The following is a 23247-nucleotide window of genomic DNA, read 5'->3' as shown; positions in this document are numbered from 1 at the left end:
TAAGTGCAGTGCGATCGCCTCATCGGATTCCCCTATCAGCTGTTTAAAACATGACGTCATACGATATTGACATTACTGAAAGCAAAGGAGTTGAGGTTAGGTCTATTAATTACGTCTGTTAGCGAATAAGAATTTGTAATTGCTTCATGCGTCTTAATTGAAGAGGAAGAAACAAAAGAAATATTGGTAATATAATATATTTGCAAGAAATGACTTGATTACTGTAATGGGAACGCCTCAAATTATATAATTCTTCGCAATTTTCTACACGCGAAATAAGTTTTCCGCGCGACACTGAACATGGCACAACATAATAGTAACAGTTGACCAATTAAAATTGATTTATTAAAGAAGGCCATGATCGCACGCATCGGAAAAGTTGCCCATCCGAGAAACGTGGATGGATTTGCCGAGAGGCGATGCGTCCGATAGGATGTAGTGAACGCGGTTACATAACAATTACAGCAAAGATAGTCTTTTTCCGATTCGTCCGATGCGTGCGATACGATGTAGTGAACGCTTACCTTTAGGCCTACCTTTAGAAACATGTCCCCCGAAAATATCTTTATTAAATGATTATATTCCGATATACTGTACCACGATCAAGCTATAACGCGAGGATGTCCCCCTAACCCCGTTATATGGAGATTCTATCGTTTTGAATAGTCCTAATTTAGGCCTATTGCAAGCTAGTCAGAACACCAGACACTTCATTTACACGAACACTTAAAATATTCTGAGTAGGTGCACAAATTGTCTCTATCTTACTGAAATCGTAAGAAGATGACATGCATTTGTAATTTACCATGTTACGAATCCATCTATTGGCCTGACCCTGGGGATCAATGAAGAGAGGCCACCGTTTGGAATGCATTACTAGCACAGCATTCTCAGTAGATAAGAAGTCACGGGGCAAACCATCAAGTTGCCACTGTCGTATCAATACTGCCTCCCCGAGAGTTGTTACTGGACTGCAGCCAGTAGTATGTGGCACTTCCTTTTCCTTCAGAACTGATGACCACTCTTTCAGCAAGCTACGTCGATACCGATCTGTGAAAGGGGCCAAATAAGCCACTGCACCTGCAATAAATGTTATTTCAGCTTGTATTTAATATCTTACAAAGTTCAATTTATTCTCACAAGAAACAACTAATTACACTCACAAAGTGAAAACACTGCTGCATGAAGATTTCAATTTATTTCTTGTTAATGCATTAATTACATTTGTTACGTTTAATGGAATTTTACTGCAGTCCATCGAGCCATCTACAGCAGATCAGAAAATTGGTAGGCCGCGTATCAGATAGGAAGCCACCACTAAACGAGGATGCGTGATCTCGGAAGTTAAATGGCTTAAAACTTATACCTGTTTTTTTTAAGATGGGACATGACAGTTAAGCGGCCGAGCTTGAACTGAAGTCCTATGTTGCCAATATGAACTACCACGTTGTCAGCTGATGGGATTAACGTTACATGGCTGACGTTAAAACATTCATTGACAATTCGCGGGTGCTCGTGTAAAGGGGGTTAAGTCAAATTGTAAGGTATGTAATTCTCTGCTTTGGTACTGAATAAAACCTCTTTGTCACAAAATACGGAGTACTGTAACTGCATCATGGATGAAAGAATGATTTAACCCCTTTAACACAAGAAAAAAGTAATTGTGGAGAGTTGAAATCTGTACTTATCCCAGTTTAGTGAAATCATACTTAACCCCCTTTACACGAGCACCCACGAATTTACGCGAAGGTAAAAAAAAAACAATACAAACATCAACAAAGGATGAAAGACGAAACGTATCAATGCTAACAATGTGTGCACAATGAATGTCGCCAAGAGAGCCATTGAGTACTCATCACGTGGGAACTGCAACTTTGGTAACTCAACCGCTGTTAGCATGACAACAGGTCTACCATGCTATGTGACATTCAGTTGTTTTTTTTTCCGATCGCAGCGCTGTCATGTCCTATCTTATAAAAAAACATATAGGTATTTGTAACAAAACCTTCGGTACACATCTTGCTCACAGAATATGTTGTATGTGATATTCATTTTCTCTTACACACATTCCACATCTTCTTAAGAAATTGTCATTAGAAAATCGATTTGGAAACTATTTCTTCGTTATTTGTTTTCGTAATATGCAATTACAAAAGCTAGCCTGCGATTGTGATCTTGAGGCTGTATGCACGGCAATTAATTAAATACTGGCGCTAAACTGGAGAATTTGCTACGTTCCAATACTGGAATTCTGTACGAATTATTTAAATAATTTTGTTGCCAATTCTACAGGTGCTTTACAAATTCTTGTCTCCTGTGCTGAACGTCTCAGAGTCAGAGACTTGCAAGGACTACGCTCCAAGGCCGCTTCAAATTCATCATTTTTTCCTCCGTAAGAACACGGAGCTTTTGTCTTCTTTTTCTATCTTTTAAAGAGCCTGCTTCACTGAATCTATTAAATACCTTAATCTCAATAGTGTATAATCTTTGACAAAAAAAAAAAAGAAAGAATATTAATAATGACTGGCTGTCATACGCCAAGTCCCCTTCGGAAGACTAGGCCTAGTTGATTTCGTGAGAACTTAAGTGTACATGTGAACGAATTCTTATGCAAGACTCTGCTCTGTTTTTCATTTGCTTTGTTTGTTGGTTACTTTTTCTGTCTGTTTATAGATCAAGTGTTATACAAATAATCTATAACAAATATTGTATATAGGTACAAAATAAACATCTTTTCTTAATCGTGTGAACCAAGCGCTGTTCGAAGTGGACTTAAGTTCAAGCTACAAAAAATCGGCCATTGTTTATATCTAGGACTGTACATATATGTAGAGGGTATCTACTGACCTGTGGATATTTACGTCTAAATTTTCGCGGATTGCACCACACGACACAGATTTTAATTTTTCATAGCTGAGCAACTATAAAATGATGAAACATTGAGGACAAACCCATGAACGTTTCACTGTCGAAAATAAAATAATGGAATTTCGTGATCGACGAATGTACGATACAGCGATATTCGTAAAAAAATTGAGTTTTACGCAAAAATTGGTCAAATTCGCAGAGAAAGAGGGAACGAACAAAATTTGCGACAAACCGTGAGCGTAAAATGTGTCTAAAGAACGAGTCTTGTGCATACCTACAAAAAACTTAACTCTCTGACTCAATTAGCAGAGATTTAGGAAAAAATCATTCGCGAAAATCGGGTGTCCCTACCATAACAGTAGAATTCAGAGAGTTGGATTTCTTTTCAGTGGCCTCAAAGTAGTTTCCTGTAGTTCTCAACTTGGTGCTGTTGTTGCACAAAGAGCATATTTTCCTTCAAGCTCGTCGAATGGTTTCCTTGTTTCTGCACAGATGGTTAGAAATAATTCCAAGCGTTGCAAATTGGTACCTTCTCAATCAACTCTGTGGTTCGTATTATTGTTGCTGGGTCAGAATTTTCATCTTGCAATGGTTCTCTGAAATGTTGAAAACTGTTATGCCACTCAAAAACACGTGTAAAAGACAGACAATTTTCTCCGTTTACTTGCTTCGTCCTTCTGAACATTTCTGTGGTACTTTTGCGCAGCTGAACACAAAAATGTTATTCGCTCTTTTTTTATTTGTGCGACAACACACACACAAGAACACCCACGCACACACACACACACACACACACACACACACACACACACAAGAGAGTCGTGTAGTTGAGATCACACATCATTCTCAATTGGAGGCAATGTATGATGTCCTTCAGTCTAAGACTCCTGTCGATTCATATTCACTTCTGGTAGATGGCAGCAGCAATCAATACCGCATAACAGTCGAAATACACACCGTCCAGACTCACATACCTGCTCACCAGAGAACCCTACCTGATCGAAGATCTACGACACTCCCTGCTGCTGCCAACTACGGAGGCCTACGAGAATCTACTAATCGAGATCCTGCAGAAGAGGAAGGAAGTAGAAGAGGAATTTTACACCACCAGTGCCATGACCGACAGAAGCTGGGAAGGAGCTAATCAGCAAATGAGGAACGTTGTTACCAGGCTGGCGGTACACGGATTCCACCATAAAGTGTGCGGCATAGATAGATTCCATGAAGTATCTGAAAACTGCATATGCAAACTGTGTGGTGAAAAATGTGGCAAATATCACGTTCTGAACTGCAAGAAGAATGCCAAAACCGTGACTGAACTCAGTATAGACTAACTATTCTGCACACTTGTGCGCATTTCCTATTATTATTCTGTCCCGTTTTCCAATTGCCACATTATGTAGACCTAGTCAGATTAAAGGAATAGTGTGAAGAACTTGTATTGTTTGAGATACGTTGCCTTCAGGTATAATTCTTGGCGCGAATTGTTTTGTTTTTGTTTCTTTTTTGTATGTCATTTAGTATTAAGTTGTATGTAATATAATATTGTATAATCCATACTGTTTTTCACTTTCAATGTATGGGCCATTCCATATGAAATCGATCAGTAAAAAACCTCGCATTTTTTTATACTCTAATTTTTTCCCTATTTATACAAGGTGCTGAGGAGAGTGCATTTTCAAAAATATACTATCGAAAGTCAAACGGTTTTCGTATTGTTGAGAGACAAATTTAGCGTATTTTATAAAAACAAGCCTCTTTCAGAGCTCAGAACTTTAGAACCATTTACTGCAGAACATTGAGCGGGAGCTCATTTTGAAGCTCACATTTGGTAGGTTATGTTAAGAAGTAATCCTTATTTTTATTGTACACAGAGATACAGATAATCTGATTTTACTTACTTTTAGGCTTTTTGCTAATTTTGTAAAAATGTAAAAAAATATTGAGAAAAAACCTTGCATTATTAAGAGGGATTTGGCATTGTTTGCTTAGTTGTATGGCAATAAGTTTCGAGGGTATTAAATAGATTATTTTCACACGCCTGGACTTGAACGGCGCAGTACCGCACGCACTTGCCGAGAGCTGAAGATAAGCGAGCGTTGGGCGTCATTTTATTCCTGTGATTATGAAAACTTTTGATAAAGCTAGCCCAGCTATGCGCTACTAGACGAAACATCACGTGTTTATCTCCTGGCCTTGCTTGTCTCGGCTAACTCCCGTCTCACAGTCAGCTGGTTAGTTCATGCGCGTACTATTTATTTTCTTTATTTGATATTTTCAATACTTTCTTATCAACATACCATCAGTAAAAAATATGTGTTTATTTGTAGTTTCAATGCGGAATCTAACTATATATTTTTAAAATATTTTTTCGTGGGCAAAGGCGTCTTAATGAGGAAAAATCTAAATTTCTCCATTTCCATAAAAAGTAAGAAAATCTGTTTATATGTCAATATAAACTTTAATTTCTCAGAATCAAAATAAACCATGATTTTGATTATTGGGTGAAAGGGTTTCGGAGCCATAACAGTTTAAAGTTGCTAATTTTATGAAAATACGATACATTTAGATATTATTAATTTAAACACTATTAAGTTCTGATGCCTCAAACTTTGCACAAAGCATTGTATCACAGTTCTCTACGTACAAAAAAAGTTTAATTGTATTTAGAAATTGTAAGGCCAATTTTCTCTATATTTCGGTCGATTTGAGATGGAATAGCTCGTATAATAATTTTATTAAAGGAATTGTAGTTATGCATACGAAGCTTATTAGAATTAAGTTTATTTGTATTATATTGTATGTTATATAATTTACTTTTGTACTGACAATGCCATGAATGTAATTCTATCAGTTAATAATGATCTAATCTAATCTAATCTAATCTAATCTAATCTAATCTAATCTAATCTAATCTAATCTAATCTATACCTGCACTTATCAGAATATCCCCGACCAAGTTATGTATAGCAACTTTATAAGTTTCAACAGATTCCACCCAGCGCTCCCTTTCATCAGCCAGTCCCGTGACCAGTAGCACAGCACGGTCCATCCTATCTTCACACAGCTTCATATTTGCTTCCAGATCGGCCTTGCGTTGTACCGTAGTATTAAGTTCTTGCTCAAGTTTAGTGAGGCGGTCTTGCACCTGTAATATTAGAACTTTAAGCCGAAGTGGTATATAACTTCAAAATGGGTCATAATCCTGTCATCTATCCGCAATATGCGGAACCCGAATCACGCAAGTGAAGTGGATAGGCATTAGATACACACACATATTGCACATTTATTACATACTATAATAAATATGATTTGAAATAATTTTAAGATTCTTAGTAGGCCTAATTCATTTGTAGTTTGAATTACTTTTTATTGCCTTTTGACACAGATATAAGATATATTCTGCTAATGGGTTTCCTAAGTATTTTAAGGTGGACACTTGTTCGGTAATTTATTTTTCAATTTAAATTTGATGATGTGCTGAATCATTGTTAAACGGGCTGTTTTTGCCTATGTCACTTTTCGAATTGCGCCATACTAGACGAAACCTGTTTCCAGACAGGTGTACACCCCTTATATTACGTAGTCAAGAGTTTCCCTTTTATTTCTGTCAAAATTAAATTCTTTGTTAGAATGGATAGCAATTTCCTGTACGGAGAAATTAATTTTATTTTCGGATTCAAGAAAAAGTATGGTACCATAATTTTATTCTTACTTAAAGCCAAAATGTCGAGTATCTTCTACAAGGAATTACTTTGTAACATTTTTCTTTATTTTGGGTTAGCAATTACCTTATTTACTACAATAAAACTTCGTTATTGCACATTTGAAAAATAACCTATAACTGGGTTCTCCAGTAATCTGGGCCAGTAGGGTACAGGGAAGAGATGTAAGTGGTAAATCGATGTTACAGAACTGAAACATGATTAACAATAAACGGGCCCGGGTTCAAATCCTAGTTGGGACAAGTTAAGGCTGGTTCACAATAAACCGGGAATGGAAACGACAACGAGAACGAGAACGAGAACGGAAATATTGTTAAAATAAATGTATTTAAATGTGAGCATTCACAATTAACTGTTGTGAACGCTCACATTTAAATACATTTATTTTAACATTATTTCCGTTCTCGTTGTCGTTTCTATTCCCAGTTTATTGTGAACCAGCCTTTACCTGGTTGAGGTTCTTTTTCCGGGGTTTTCCCTCAACCCATTAAGATCAAATGCCGAGTAACTTTCGACGCTGGATCCTGGACTCATTTCGCTGGCATTATCACATTTATCTCATTCAGAAGTTATATGACCATAGCAGATGAAAAAGCGTCGTAAAATAACCAATACAATATTTTCAAAAGTTGTCCCAGACATCTATTTTTATTCACTACTTCCAACTTTAAGTGCATTTTGTGTCACTCTTTGATGCTTTTGATAATTTTTCTCTCCTTTACCAAAATAAATGCTGCAAATTCTGTATATACTGTATTTTTGTGCAAGTTCTAATAACATGCCGATTATGATTTTTGAAAGCTCTCTTAGGACATGATTTGATTATTAAAATAGATAAAATAAATTAATCTATTTTTTTAACTTTATCAACATCTCCATGTTAATTTTAAAAAATCCCAAATTTTATCATAGTTTGAGTCCTTACTTGAGTGATGAATACACTTACAGAAGAACAATCATGTTATGGACACCATCCTCTTGCATAAGATACGGTTTAAAGTTTTTTGAATTCTATTTTGTGACGGTTGCTTTCTTTCTGGAACGAATTTTCTCTTTGGAGGTACAGTGGTTGTAGGAAAATTTGAAGAAAATTCCGGAATGTTTCCAGTCTTGTCCAGCATGTATTGAATTCTGGAACACTCCTGCGACGCTGTATTCGTAAAAATTGTGAAGGGTGAACCTTTTCAGTCCTTCATAGTAATAATTTCAGGTGTTGTATACTATGAACTCTGTTATAATTTTATTACAGACTGAATTAGAGAATCTTTGCAAGACAAAAACAATATTATCAGCACATACAGAGTTCTCAGCATATAACGTACAGAAACGTTGCCTCTCACAGAGCCTCTGTTACACGAGCCGAAGTTCAATGGCATTTGTTGGGCGTTGCATGCATGCAATTCGCATAGGCTATTGTGTGCTTCTGAAGGGATTACTCATTCGTGTGTGATGTAATGTAATACAAACTGTTGTGTTTTTCAGATTGTTAGAGAATAGTATATAGCATATTGCAGCGAGTTTGTATAGTTTTAAGTTATACAGAAGTGGAAGAAAATAATCTGACAAGTAATTTCGAACATTTCTAAACAAAAGATTAGTCGAGTATTTCAGAACAACCTTCGGAGATGTCAAAAATGTATTGAAGCAGGAGGAGGACACTTTGAACATAACTTGTGACTCAGGTAAGTTGCACTTGTATTCATTTTTAAGTTTTTATAAACATTTTCCTCACTAAACAGGTTTTATAAACTAAAGTTACTACCGTAAAAACGGCGGCCGATTTCACGGTAACTGTGTGAGGCGTAAAATAAAGAAACAAAGATTTATGCAGACACTAAACCAGTTACTTATCCAACTATCACAATTGCAATACACTGTATATAAATAATGTTGCGTCTTTATTCTTATGGCGTTACTTAAAATTTGCTGAAAAAATAAAGGAATCTACAACTCATTTTCATAATGTGAACTTTTGGAGAGTAAAGAGAGGGTAAACTTTAAACAAAGAGACTAAACAGATAATATAACAGGATCTATTCATCATTTTTTGGTTTACAAGCGGTTAGCTTTGTGACCCACGTGGAGTCAATAATTAAATGTCGTTTGAAAATGAAGACATTGTTATTAGAAGCGAGTTACATCTGATTGGTGCGGTAAATTTGAGACAACCTGCCTTGTGATAGATACATTTATTGAAACGGATAATGTCAAACGTCAAAGAACGTAGAAACAATCAAAATCAACAAGTAAATACAAAGAAACCACACTTTTGATGCCGGTTGTAAACGAATTGACTGAGATAACCAGGACTACATACATGCAGAGGCGTCAAAATGGGTGGGTGAATTGAACGACGGCCCAGTATCTCGGGTTCCATGAAGAGCTGTACCAAGAACATCAAGAGTGAACACAGAGAAAAATAGATGGAAAAGATTGGCATATGAAAACAGTGAAGACTATAACATTAAATTTTTCCAAGTTTGAGTTAAATGTCATAATTTGAATGAAGAACACAGATGTGAAAGCAACCTTTCTTCTTTAAGGGGTCTCGCAGCAGCAAACCAATTTTATTGTAAGTATAGCGGGGTTGGTACAGCGTGATTTACCATGGTGATACTTTTGACGCCACGACGCTAGCGAATGTGTGGCTGAAAAATTCTCTAGCTAATGAACGTTTACACGGTGTTGGTGAAAAGTATGAAGTTGCGAGCGTTAATAGCGTCTTGAGTGTCATGGCGTCAGAGGAGGATGTAATCCGAGCTACTGTTACTCTTTATGCGGAGAGTCTGAAACTCAGGTGCTATATAGTGCGCTGGTTTTATATCCAGAACACAAATATGAGAATTTATTGTGGCAACCCTGCTAGAAACTTCTCGTTGCCTCGGGATTCGAGCACGCGTCCGGCAGAAGGGAGGGCGCGCAGGAGGCGCGAGAGACGACGCGAGCTCCGCGGGGTACTGAGCGCGACGTAGAGAGGAGAGGGGAGACGACGACATGCTGGGCCGCTGCAGAGAGGGGGAAGAAAAGCGACTGCGACTGAGGGGAGAAATCCGGAGAAGTCTCGAGAAGCGCCATCCTCTCTGCATCTGTAGAAATTTCGAGCATCGAAGCAACGAGAAAATGTGATTTTTCAATAAATAGAAGACGCGAAGAAGATCCAGCCAGTTTAGTTTGGACAGCAAGCCAGTCAGTTTTTGTGAAGCAGCCTTCGAGACCGGGGTTCGACTTGAGTGAGTTTGTAAAGCAGCAGTGAGCGTCCAGGCGGAAGCAACGCGGCCGGAAGTCTTGAGTTCGAGTGCAGTGGACTGTCTCTGGAAGTCTTGGGTTCGATATACTGTGAACTTGAGTGAATGAGCTAGAAGAACTAGCCAAGGCAAACGAACTGTGAACTGAGAACTGACAGTTTTGTTTTGTAAATAGTGCTTTGTGAATATTGGTTGAGATTAGGAGTACATTGTTGTTCTTAATAATCCAAGTGAATTGTTGTCGTCTGTGGAGTGCAATAACGAATACTGTGTTGCTGTGTGGAGTGAAATACCCATTGTTGACGGGAGTCTTTTAAATTCAGTTATAGAAAGTCATTCTTGTTGTAATAAAAGTAACATTATTGTTGTGAATTAAAAGTCACATTATTTATACAGACCTATCTTTAAAGAATTTACTACTGTACATAAATTCCATGAAAATTACTGAAATATGGTACTTGGTTTTTCCTTAAACATCTCAGGGAGAATTGCAGCCCTTATGGGCGAGCATTGAACAGCCATTGCTTATTTCATTCTGTTCATTAGACGCACTTAAATCTTACAGCAAATTATATTTATTTATCCCAGTTCCATTACTCTAATTCACGCAATCATAAGGATTTCCTAAAATCCCTTGTCACTTTTTTGTGATGAGAAAGATAAGGATTAACTTTACCATTTTCATGTTGTCTTTTGCGGCTTTGAGAATCGCTTCAGTCTTAGCCTGATCGTCTCTGGCCGCAGCTAGGGCAGCTTTCTTGGGCGCTACTGACTTGTTGACGAAGTAATACTTATACATGGCATGCACCCACATGCACAGTGAAGTGCACGCTTTGGATACCTGCAACACAAACAGAAAGAATTTCACTACAGTGATCAAAAGTGTAAACCTAGCGAAACGAAAATTAATAACTTCGCTTCTAATTGATGCGTGATAAACAGGGGTGTACTTCATACCTGGCGGGCCCTAGCGGCTCCGGGCAATTTTTTCGAGACCAGGTGGCAACAATGCACTTTTTATGATTTTCATATACAGTCAATATAATTGATAGATATTTATTATTAACATTATTAGATACAACAAACCATCTTTAAATTATACAGGGTGATTCATGAAGGATTTACCGTCACTTACGGAGCTTATTTCTGAAGACAGTCAGAGCAAAAAAATACCATATAAACATTTGTCCTAATCACAATATTTTCAAAGTTACATTCATTTGAAGTTGTTAGTAAAATTTCTTTTTTCTTTAGTTTTAAGGGTAAAAGAAATATTACAAATAGAGAATGAACCATTCAGAAGTGTCATTTCTTTAATTGGATAATGTTCTGAAGCTAAACATGTGTTGTTAATTGCTTTGTACAGATTTTATTTTTCAATTTTTAACTAAAAATGACATCATTCTAACGCACTTGTCACAAAATTGTTACAAATCATACGACTTTAGGAACTTGGATTCTTTACAATTTAATTATGCATCCTAATGTACACAGTCTTAAAGAATTTGCAAGAGTGGCATGATTTGTAAGAATTGTTTGATAAGTGCGTAAGAAAATGTAATTTTGTAGTAAAAAAATCTGTATTAAGCAAATATGGAATTCACAACATATTTTTAGCTTCACAATACTAGCTAATTAAAGAAATGATACTCCTGAATAGTTCATTCTTTATCTGTAATATTACTTTACCCTTAAAACTAAAGAATAATGGTATTTTACAAACAACTTCAAATTAGTGTAATTCTGATGTTGAGATTAGGACAAATGTTTATATGACTTTTTTGCTCAGAATGTCTTCGGAAATAAGCTCCGTAAGGAGGTAAATCCTCATGAATCACCCTGTATATTATTAAGACTATTAATTGGTACTGAAAATGCATTACTATAGTAAAATTTTGTACTCATAAAAATACATATTTCATTCATATTTAAACAATTTCATAGTGAGGTTTACTCCGCAGACATAACAACCTCTGTAGATTCGAACCCATGTATTTTCGTCTGACATTCCATAAGTATTCCTGCGGAAATGGTGGTGGTTGTGGTGGATGTAGACAACTACTACCGGTACTTCCGAAATTACAGAACCAGGGCACTTTTTTGTTTAGAAGTACACCATTGGTGATAATATAATAAAAGCACATTCCTTATACAGACTGAACAAGAAGTCGCACACCATAGAAATAAAGGATTTCAATAGATTAGAGAGTATAGACTCATAATATGTTATTAACAGACAGCGAATTTTCGCTCCCGATGCTGAACGTTAGATGTAGGCCTACGTCAGTTGCAAGGAAGTTATTGAACATGTAGGAATCGAAAATCCGCTGTCTGGTTATTGATAAAGCTCTAAACTTCTGTTCCGTGAGCATGGCTGAGGCAACAGGCCCAGCGTAAACAAACTAACGCAATAATTTTGAATTACAGTCGTGTCTACAGTGATTTTATTCAACCTGGCATGATACCATAAGGTTTTTTAAGCGGTGACCACATTTTCATTAGACCCGACTGTACTTCCGTGTCGCAACCGCGTATTTGTTTGTACTGAACTCGTGTTCCTAGCTACGTAGATAGGGCATAAGGTATAGGAAATTCCGAGCTTAAGTTATTATATTAGTTATTTAAGGTAAAGTATGTTCGAAATGGTCGGCTCTCATTAAAAAAATTTCCAATTCTGTAGCTGTCCGATTCTAAAACACGCTGAAGCGTTTCTTTCGTAATTTTACTGCATTCAAATATGATTCTTTCTTTAAGGTCTGAATGTTTTTTGGACGCTTATGGTAGATACCAGGCTTTAAATGGCTCCAGGAAGGAACCTAGACGCATGAACAAACTTTACCTTATACGTCCAACTTGAAAACGGTTTCTCTTTTAATTCTACAAATAATGACCTCAATGTTCTCTTAGTATGAACTATTTTACGCAAAATTAATATGTAACACATATATGAACTTTTGATTAAACTAACACTCAACAGAGCAGCGCTTTCAGAGAACACCAATATAGCGCGAAGTAATATTGTGACGGAAGGCTAGCCTCATTTCGTACGAAGATGTAATGAATCCATACCCCTTCCCCGGTCTCCCCTCAAGCTTGCGAGTCAAGGACGTAGCCATGCCTTAATAGGCTTTTGCCACAAGACTTTCGGTTAGCACTGCTCTCTCCATTCTGGAATGACTGACAACAGTGAACTTAATAGCCTATATGGAAGGATCGGAGTGCAACCAAATGTTACGATATATCGTTATTACGAACTTATAGGCCTACTGTTACTAGGGATAATAATTTTTTTCGATAGCCTAAGCCTCAATAGTCTCTTAAAAGATTCACCACTGTCAGTGACAACGCTTTTTAGTTCTTTTAAGCATTCTGATTATTGTACTGTGTTTTGTGAAGGATTTTAGATAAGGGCGCAAATAGTCATAATAGCTGACGCGCCCTTTTTAAACCCCACTAACTAGCTAACTAACTGACTGACTGACTGACTGTCTATCTGTCTGTCTAACTAACTAACTAACTAACTAACTAACTAACTAACTAACTAACTAACTAACTAACTAACTAACTAACTAACTAACTAACTAACTAACTAACTAACTAACTAACTAACTAACTAACTAACTAACTAACTAACTAACTAACTAACTAACTTCACCATTGTATTTAATATCAATTGTTGTTCTGATGTTTGTTCTATTTTGAAAGAGCCACATTTTAGAGTTCTTTGCTTAAATGTTTTTTCAGTTACATTTTATGAACATATTTATGGTTCTACTGTAGGCCAGAGCGCATTCAGTTTCACTTAATTCGACATCCTCCTCAGTCCCATACTTGGAGAAACTTCGACGCAATAGCAGAGTGTGGAATAAAAGAAAAGACACTGAGTCAACAGGCTGTTCCTGACAGCACATTTAAACTGAAACACAGTTAAATTGTTGCCCTAATACTCAATGCAGATTACCTTATTAAACTCGCTTCAATCCTTTATAACTAAACTCAAAGTTAATACACTGAATAGATTTATATAATCACGCAGCTTGTAAAACCCCTAAAACGAAATTTAATTAATCCAATTTAATGTATCTAGTTATATCGTATTTATTTACTGTAAACCTCTGGTAAATGAATCGGTACCGTTGAATAAAATCGCTACATTTTAATTTCTAAAACAAGCCTTTACTTTGAAATGCAAAATGTAAAAACTGTTTACGTGGATTAAAATGCCGATCGTTGGGAGAGGGATACTTTACAAAGCTATAGACAGAATTCATTCAATTTCTCCAATGCGGGTTTATTGCATTCTATTTACATGCTCCCGTTCCTGTATTGTTTGAAATCGAAACAGGTTCAGATAGATAGATAGATAGATAGATAGATAGATAGATAGATAGATAGATAGATAGATAGATAGATAGATAGATAGATAGATAGATAGATAGATAGATAGATAGATAGATAGATAGATAGATAGATAGATAGATAGATAGAGAGATAGGTAGATATATAAATAAATAAAGTAAATAAATAAATATTACCTTAAACTCTCCAGCAATAGCCTATCCTTAATATTTGCGCCGTTTTCTAGGCGATAAATATTTACTTAGTCAATACAGGTGTGATCGTGTTTGTGATACGATGCTTTACCGGTACGCGGAGAATTGGATTCTCGTCACAACAGACCACGTTGTACTCTTTTTGCTTTCTTTACACTCAAACACATTACTAAACAAAGATCATTTGAGAGTAAAAGAGGAAAGCGTGGCTTCAAAAACGCAAGTTTCATTTGAAGATTTATTTGATCGTCGTAATGAAGTCGAACAAGAGGAAACAGAAAATATTACTTGCGTTTCAACATAAAAAATGTTCCCTTTATTATGTACGAAATTTCTGCAGTAATGTGATTAATTCGCAACAAAATGGAAGATATAATATTTTTATCACATATTTTTTTTTCAAAGAAAACTCGAAATTCTAACCATGTTTCCCTGAAAGGATAAGTTCGTAGGAACTGTGGCTTCTCAGGTAACTTCCTACGGGTTATACATTCCTAAGTAAACCATATTAAAAACGAAGAAATCATTTCGGGACACGTTCTACATTTGAGTTATTACCTACAGTATATATTTACCTCTGACTGAGGATCTGGATGTTAGGGCTACATGTATTATCAGGCAGTACATATCACGTGACGATATGACATGTCCCAGGAAGAACAATTGTTGCTTACATTTAAAGTCTGATGTTACCAGTCAGCGATGTAGGCACTGGAGAGGGAAAGGAACTGTCCACTCTTTCCTCATTATCTCCTGGTTATGAGCAAATGCTGTGTCACTATCGGTGCTGGATCCCGGACTCATTTCACCATATTATCAACTTCATTCAGACGCTAAATAACCTGAGATTTGATACAGGGTCGTAAAATAACCAATTAAAATTATCTCCTGGCTTAGTTGCCTCATGAGCGATGCCTTATTGGTGTAACTTAAGAGGTTCCAACCGCTCTATATTGGACCAGGTTAACTTTCCTCCTCAAAAGATGCACTCAACATTATATTAATTTTTCTAAACCCGAGCAATTCCGACAAGAAATATCCACATACACTCACTAGCAAAAAAAAAAAAAAAATTATAATAATAAAAGTAAAATGATCATCGGAGTTGTCACTCCTTCATAGCGAAGGAGCGGGCTCATGACAACTTGGTGCGAACTTTCATAAGCAGTGCCAGAGGGCGGAACAGGAATGGCGGATATCTGTCGTCAAGGCGACGTCACGTTCAACAGCACAGCTGGAAGACTTGACTCTAAAATTAGTGAAGCCTAAACCAAACACCTAAGTAGGCGATATGCGATACGTGCAAAATTTTCGAAAATCGTACATCGTAACTCAATGAAACGGAATGCGTCGTATAATTAAAAAAAATTGCTAAGTAAAGATTTCGTCTCTCGACAGAATTGAACCCTAGGTATACAGTCTCATTTACTGTATTTAATTTATGAATGATTGTTATCCCATAAGGCTTTAGTTTTAACAGTTTCGTCGCTTTGCAAGCTGATGTCCTGGCTGTAGCTGCGTGTTGAGCTAACTTTCTTAAGAATTCCGTGGAAGATTGTTTTAGCCTACCCCATGTCATCCAGTTTTTCTTAAATTAGAACGCGATTTATGAATCATTTTAATTTTAAAATGAGAATGTTTCACTTTTTAAAACGAAATTCTGGACTGTTGAAATAGATGGTTGTTGAATGCCAGGATATTTCCGTGGGAATATAGCACGGCATGTTTTACGGTTTCTTAGCTATTCAAATTAAGATTCACTGTTCTAATATGTACTTGGGCCACGGACTTCCTCCTCCTCCTCTCTTCTCTCTACTATTCCTACTTGCTTGGCAATTACGCCAGGCTCTTTCTTCTCTCCATTAATAATAAATTACTGTCAATATTTTAGTAAAACCTAAAACTTTTAAGAAGGGAATTAAATATAAGTTACTGTAAATTCAAAGGGTTAACGGCTTCGAAGCTGAGTACGTCGTTTAAAATGAAGTGCACTGGTACAACAATTAACATGGGGGCATGAGATAATTACTCTTCTTGCCATTAAAATTTCACTTTGATTCAAATGTTCCCCTATTTAATATATATATATATATATATATATATATATATATATACATACATATATATACATACACGTGTACTGTAATGACTCCAACTGAAATGAACTGCAATAAATGGAAGTCAGCTGCATAGGCCTACTATTTCTTTAACCTTGACGTCCCTTTAGTCTGCGTTATCTGTCCATACTACATTACGTAATATAAAACGTTCCGACTTTCGATCCAGAGGAAATGTATACCGTATTTTCTCGAATATCCCGCTCCCTCGAATAAGCTGCGCACCTCACTTTTGCAAAGCAATAATAATAATAATAATAATAATAATAATAATAATAATAATAATAATACTTACTGGCTTTTAAGGAACCCGGAGGTTCATTGCCGCCCTCACATAAGCCCGCTATTGGTCCCTATCCTGAGCAAGACTAATCCAGTCTCTACCATCATATCCCACCTCCCTCAGATCCATTTTAATATTATCTTCCCATCTACGTCTCGGCCTCCCCAAAAGGTCTTTTTCCCTCCGGCCTCCCAACTAACACTCTATTTGCATTTCTGGATTCGCCCATACGTGCTACATGCCCTGTCCATCTCTCAAACGTCTGGATTTAATGTTCCTAATTATGTCATGTGAAGAATACAATGCGTGCAGTTCTGTGTTGTGTAACTTTCTCCATTCCCCTGTAACTTCGTCCCTCTTAGCCCCAAATATTTTCCTAAGCACCTTATTCTTAAACGCCCTTAACCTGTGTTCCTCTCTCAAAGTGAGAGTCCAAGTTTCACAACCACAAAGAACAACCGGTAATATAACTGTTTTATAAATTCTGACTTTCATATTTTTTGACAGCAGACTGGATGATAAAAGCTTCTCAACCGAATAATAACAGGCATTTCCCATATTTATTCTGCGTTTAATTTCCTCCCGAGTATCATGTATATTTGTTACTGTTGCTCCCAGGTATTTGAATTTTTCCACCTCTTCAAAGGATAAATTTCCAATTTTTATATTTCAATTTCGTACAATATTCTGGTCATGAGACATAATCACATACTTTGTCTTTTCGGGATTTACTTCCAAACCTATCTCTTTACTTGCTTTAAGTAATAGTAGTAGTAGTAGTAATAATAATAATAATAACAATAATAATAATAATAATAATAATAACAACAAAAATTATAAAAATAAAATTTTCAACAAATATACTTACGACAAATTAAAAACAAATACAAATAGCCTACAGTTCAGTTAACAATGTTGCCAACTTCATTTCGAATAAGCCGCGCATTTGTCCTTTATACCTGTACAGTATATTTCGGAGAAAAAAGTGCGCGGGGTATTCGAGAAAATACGGCAGCCACCAACGATCAATAACAGTAAAAGGCCGAAGAAATTACCTAAGCGAAATCAGTTTCCTGGCAGACGATCTGTGGTAATAACTATGAGATACTGGTACTACTGGAGTTTCACAATCTCCTTTCTTAATTTGGATGAGTAAATTACATTTTAATTGCTTATAATTAATAGTGTTCTTACTAATAGTTTCTGGTTTGTCGAATCTCCGATAATGCGCTGTCTCTGTAACAGCCATTGGGAGCGCATCTGTCGATAACCTAAGCTGCTGCTTTCGGTCGGAAGATTAATGATTGTTTTCCCCGTACTTTCAAGTGTCATGTGGCAAAATAACAGTACCGCATCGTTAAAATAGTCCACAATAGAATTAAACTATATTTATTGTAAGATAACAATTTCGTATTATTAAAATTCTGTTAATTAAGGTAATATTTACTTACATCAGCAGTTGCTGTCAGGTAATGCAATATTTTCTTGTTTTTAGTCGGTTATTTAGTCTGTATCAACTACTAGGCTATTTAACGTCGATGAATTGATGATAGCGAGATACTATTTGGTAGTGATGGACACTGGGAATTCACCTGCGACGGTTTTGCTGCCTTTGTTAGCAATGACATGTTTGTTATTGTTATTCAAATTTTCTAATAATTTTAATGTTGAAGATAAAAGGGAAGTGGATTTTCTTTCAATAATTTATACCATTCGCTGGGATGGGAGTTTCCAGTTATGCGCTGTTGTCACGTCTTTCTCTTTCATTCTTAAACAATGGAATTTGTATGTGCGTACGGTATAATATACTTATTATAGGCTATTATAATTCTGCAGTGCTTGGGAAAAGTGACATAAGTCAGTTTCCACAAACCTTTTTTGATAATTTATTGACAACTTACACTGGTTTATGTCGATTTGATTTTTTTCTATATGAATTATTGCAATGGGAGAAATACTTATGTATTTTTTTTCCAAGCGAGCAGATGTTCCGTAAGTTGTCAATAAATTATCAAAAAAGGTTTGTGGAAACTGACTTACGTCACTTTTCCCAAGCACTGCAGAATTATACATAGGGCACTTCCATTGAAAAGAAGTACTTGCAGTTTCTTCGGGACACGAATTTGAAATCCAATTGGCTAGAACATTTAAAGAACAAGGTGAGTAGATTAGGTCTAAGATGGGTATGGGAGGAAATTGGAGTAATGAATTTAAATGTAATTTGTAAAATCGTAAAAGAGAAATGTAATGAAACTACGAGACATGAATTATATCAAAATTTCAACGAATTAAAAACATTAACTACAAGGACATTAAAACGTCATGGGAACAAGAAGTCCACACCTGTGGAGTAACGGTTAGCGCGTCTGGCCGCGAAACCAGGTGGCCCAGGTTCGATTCCTGGTCGGGGCAAGTTAACCTGGTTGAGGTTTTTTCTGGGGTTTTCCCTCAACCCAATATGAGCAAATACTGGGTAACTTTCGGTGCTGGACTCCAGACTCATTTCAGCGGCATTATCACCGTCTCATTCAGACGCTAAATAACCTAAGATGTTGATAAAGCGTCGTAAAATAACCTACTACAATAAAACAACAAGAAGAATATGTCAGAATAAATAATAGGAAAGTGAGGATGGGCTTAGCTTGGTGGAGACTAGGAATATGGAAATTGAAAAACAGGAGGGGTACCATAGAGAAGGATACCTGCCCCCTTTGCGGCATGGGAGAAGACGCGTTCCATATATTATTAGAATGTCAAGTAACAGACAATACAAGGAAGAAATGGATAAATAATAAATTTTTAATATGAATAGATACGTAGCATATAAGAAAATATGTAATTTAATATAAGAGAGTTAAATAAATTGGGCAAATTTTAATGATAGTGAAGATGAAATGGGAAGAGAAAGTTGAAAGTAATGGTGTATTAAATTGACCTTGTAGTGTGTATGTGTGTGTGTTTTTTTTGTTTTGTTTTTGTTTATTTTTTTAGTTGTGAGACTTGGCATAGATGATTAAAATTGTAAAGTAAGGCAGATCTGGAGTAATATAGAATTGTAACAGGTCTGTCTTACAGATATATGATAGATGAATAAATATATCATATCATATCATATCATATCATATCATATCATATCATATCATATCATATCATATCATATCATATCATATCATATATCATATCATATCATATCATATCATATCATATCATATCATATCATATCATATCATATCATATCATATCATATCATATCATATCATATCATATCATATATATCATATATCATATCATATCATATCATATATCATATCATATCATATCATATCATATCATATCATATCATATCATATCATATCATATATCGCACTAATAAAATATGAACCGTTGACAATATATTGTGAACTTGCATTTATGTAGGCCTATTTTAATTACACAGATTTCAACACTAAACGTAAGAAAGTCATAAGTGATTAATAACTAGGTCTCGGATTTTTAGGTGCTAAAATTCGGGTAATATTTATTTTTTATGTGCTAAAAATCGGGAAATGTGACAAAAAAGGAAAAATATTTAAAATTATGTTTCAATTATTTTATGTGAATACAAACAATATTCAGTAGTCGACAGTATAACTTATGCTGTCTCACCAACTGCTGACGAATTACAGTACACAATGAGATTCATCCTCAAGTTGTCCATCACAAATGACTAACGATTATCGCGGAACACTGCCTCGTACTGGGAAAAAGAGCGCCAAAAGAGCGCCCTGACTACTGAGAAACAACTTGCATTCCTTAGAGACGTGTTTATAATTTTATTGGAAACTAAAACAGAGGCAGCTGATGTTTATGAAATTATAATTGCTTTCTGAATCAGCGTTATGATAATACACAAGGAACTCCTAAATGACACATCAGTATTTATGTGTGTTAGTTCCAGTACAATTTTTTAGTGGTGACAGCTCTTATTGCTTGTGGTGAGAGAGCAGACTGCAGTTCCACAGGTCTACAGGTCCACGGATAGGCAATTCCAAGAAACAGTTGCCAGCTGTCACGTCTAAGGAACTTTTATAGAAAAATTATTTCACTGAAACTTAATTTTTGTGTGTTTTATATGCGAATATTTGAAAATATGTATTTACATAAAAAATTAAAAATATGTGTTTTTATGTGACAAAATTTAAAATATATGCTCAGGTGACCTTGTCCGAAACTTAAAATACAATTACGAGTTCCTATTACAGTGCAAATAAAATATTTATTTACGTAAGAATTTTAGCCCACTGTATTATTTACATGTAATTTTAGACTGAAAACTATTAAATTAATGTAAATGTCAACATAACAAGGGAAGGTCAGATTACGTCATTGCCCCATCCCTTATCTTCCCCTCTACCTCTGCTGTATTCATTCGGAGATACGCTACACTGCGCTACGTTGCAAGATTTATTTTAACGATTTTCGCTATTATTCAATTTAAATTCTTTGCTAAACGGTTTAATTTGCAAAAAATAAAACCCTCAAGACACGAACTACTCAGTTTATTTTTACTTATCTGCTTGTATAGCATTTCTCTCAGGCAGTTACCACAATAGAGCGCTGCAAACATTGGACAAAGACAATTTTTTTCCTGCTTAACGGCAAAAGTGTAACAAAAGTGTTGTTATATTTAACATGTACAATCACCTCTTAAATTGAATCGGTCATTTGTAAAACCACATGATCCACATTTCTACTGGTGCTATAGCAAGCAATAGGGGTAGACTAAGAGGTACACCTCTTTGGGGTAGACGTATCATTTCCAGTCGAAACAACGTGAGTCTGATCACTACTAAGCATTTTATAAAATTTTAAAATATTGAGTTCCTTCCAAAACCACATCAGTCCTGGATTCATGTGATTTTAATATTATGGATTTATTAATTTGTCCTACAGAATAATATCTGTAATAATGACAATTAATATTACAGATATTATTCTGTAGGACAAATTAATAAATCCACAATATTCTCACAGCTAGCAGTGCATATAACTGCGGAATCCCGGCCAAACAAGTCATTCAGCTGAGTGCGCCCCTAGTATAATGGCAGTTGACGTCGGACATAAACGTCAACATACTGTATATGCCTAACTTGGAGTAAGGCCACAAAGAGAAACATTGAAGGAGAGGAATTCGATCCGGTGCTGTGGATTGAATTCGGCGTAGCTCAGTGGTCAGAGCGCTTGGTACGTAGAACCAAGGACCCGGGTTCGATCCCCGGCGCTGGAGCGAATTTTTCTCCTCTAACATTAATTGTGATTTTAATGCTTAACGCCAAGATGCATTTGCCATGATCTCGTTGTTAGTCCAGTCAGCGAGAAGCATTAAGATGAAATTAAGTAGGGTTATGATCAGAAACATGGATAGGCATTAATATTGTCGTCTTTTCTGCTATCAGGTGCTAGCGACAGTATTCTATAAAAATAGGTATACTAGGTAGAATAGACGCTTTTAACAAAACTGCGTCATTTGAAAGCAAAAATGAGCAAGATTTATATCTTGAAGGAGTGCATGGTATAAACAGGAAACGTCTCCGAAGAAAGATCCCAGAACAAGAAACACGTCCTTTTTGGGGGGACAATATGGAATTTATGTAATTTACTTATTGTTAACTAAAGATATGTATATACTCATACATTGCCATTAAACACGTTGCACACTGGTATGAAAATGAATACTAGGGAATAATTTTTTTAAATTCGGATATAATATTTTTAATTTAATTATTGAATATCAACCATTTCGAATCTGAAATAAAAATACCTAACAATACAAACAGATTGAAAAATGGAATATTGTACTTCATGCTGCAACAAACAATACACTACATATTGTATTAGGATACTAAAGTTGTTATTATTGGTACTCGTTAAAACAACATGAGTCGAAGAACTTAAAAAAAAATATTTTAAGATGATATGAAATGAGATATTTAAATTTAAATTTAATTTATACAGATTTTAATGTAGTGTCTTTTGAAGAAATTTATAAATATAGTTTACTAACTTACTACCACAGAAATCAAATGAAACATAAATCTAATCGACATGAATATCGTACTCGAAGACAAAAGTCTACTTTCCTATTAATTGAGCCTAAATTTCATACAAGTGCAGCTCTTAAACATGGTGATAGTTTCGGCCCAAGACTTCATAATAAAATTACAAACCATTTTCCAAATTTGAAATATTTTGAAATCGAAGCTTTTAAAAAAGAAATTTGTAAAATTATCCAAGATATATAATATTAACAAATGTATTTTTTACCTTTTATTTCTGTCGACTATATTCGTGTTTTTATTGAATATCACTGGCTTCTGTCGGATTGTCAATTTATATTAAATGTGTATTTTTCTCTCTTTTTTTCTTTCTTCTTTATTCTTGCTCTTGAGTTGTATTTATTGGTTTAAATTAAGTTAC

The 23247-nt window shown here is 35.6% G+C and overlaps 1 protein-coding gene across 1 annotated transcript in view; it reads right to left on the bottom strand.

The window, feature by feature from the left end:
• The window catches only part of LOC138698450 (dynein axonemal heavy chain 1-like), a 629600-nt gene that overhangs the window by 43418 nt on the left and 562935 nt on the right, over nt 1-23247 (bottom strand). Inside the window, exons 16-18 of the mRNA XM_069824385.1 lie at nt 10515-10679; nt 5800-6016; nt 806-1080 (exon numbers count right to left, since the gene is read on the bottom strand). Of these exons, the coding sequence (XP_069680486.1) occupies nt 806-1080; nt 5800-6016; nt 10515-10679 (657 nt within the window). The remainder of the gene's footprint in view (nt 1-805; nt 1081-5799; nt 6017-10514; nt 10680-23247) is intronic.

The sequence above is a fragment of the Periplaneta americana genome, chromosome 4 (genome assembly GCF_040183065.1).
Source record: "Periplaneta americana isolate PAMFEO1 chromosome 4, P.americana_PAMFEO1_priV1, whole genome shotgun sequence".
NCBI classification, from domain to species: Eukaryota; Metazoa; Arthropoda; class Insecta; order Blattodea; family Blattidae; genus Periplaneta; species Periplaneta americana.
This window is presented reverse-complemented; position numbering and strand designations above follow the sequence as displayed.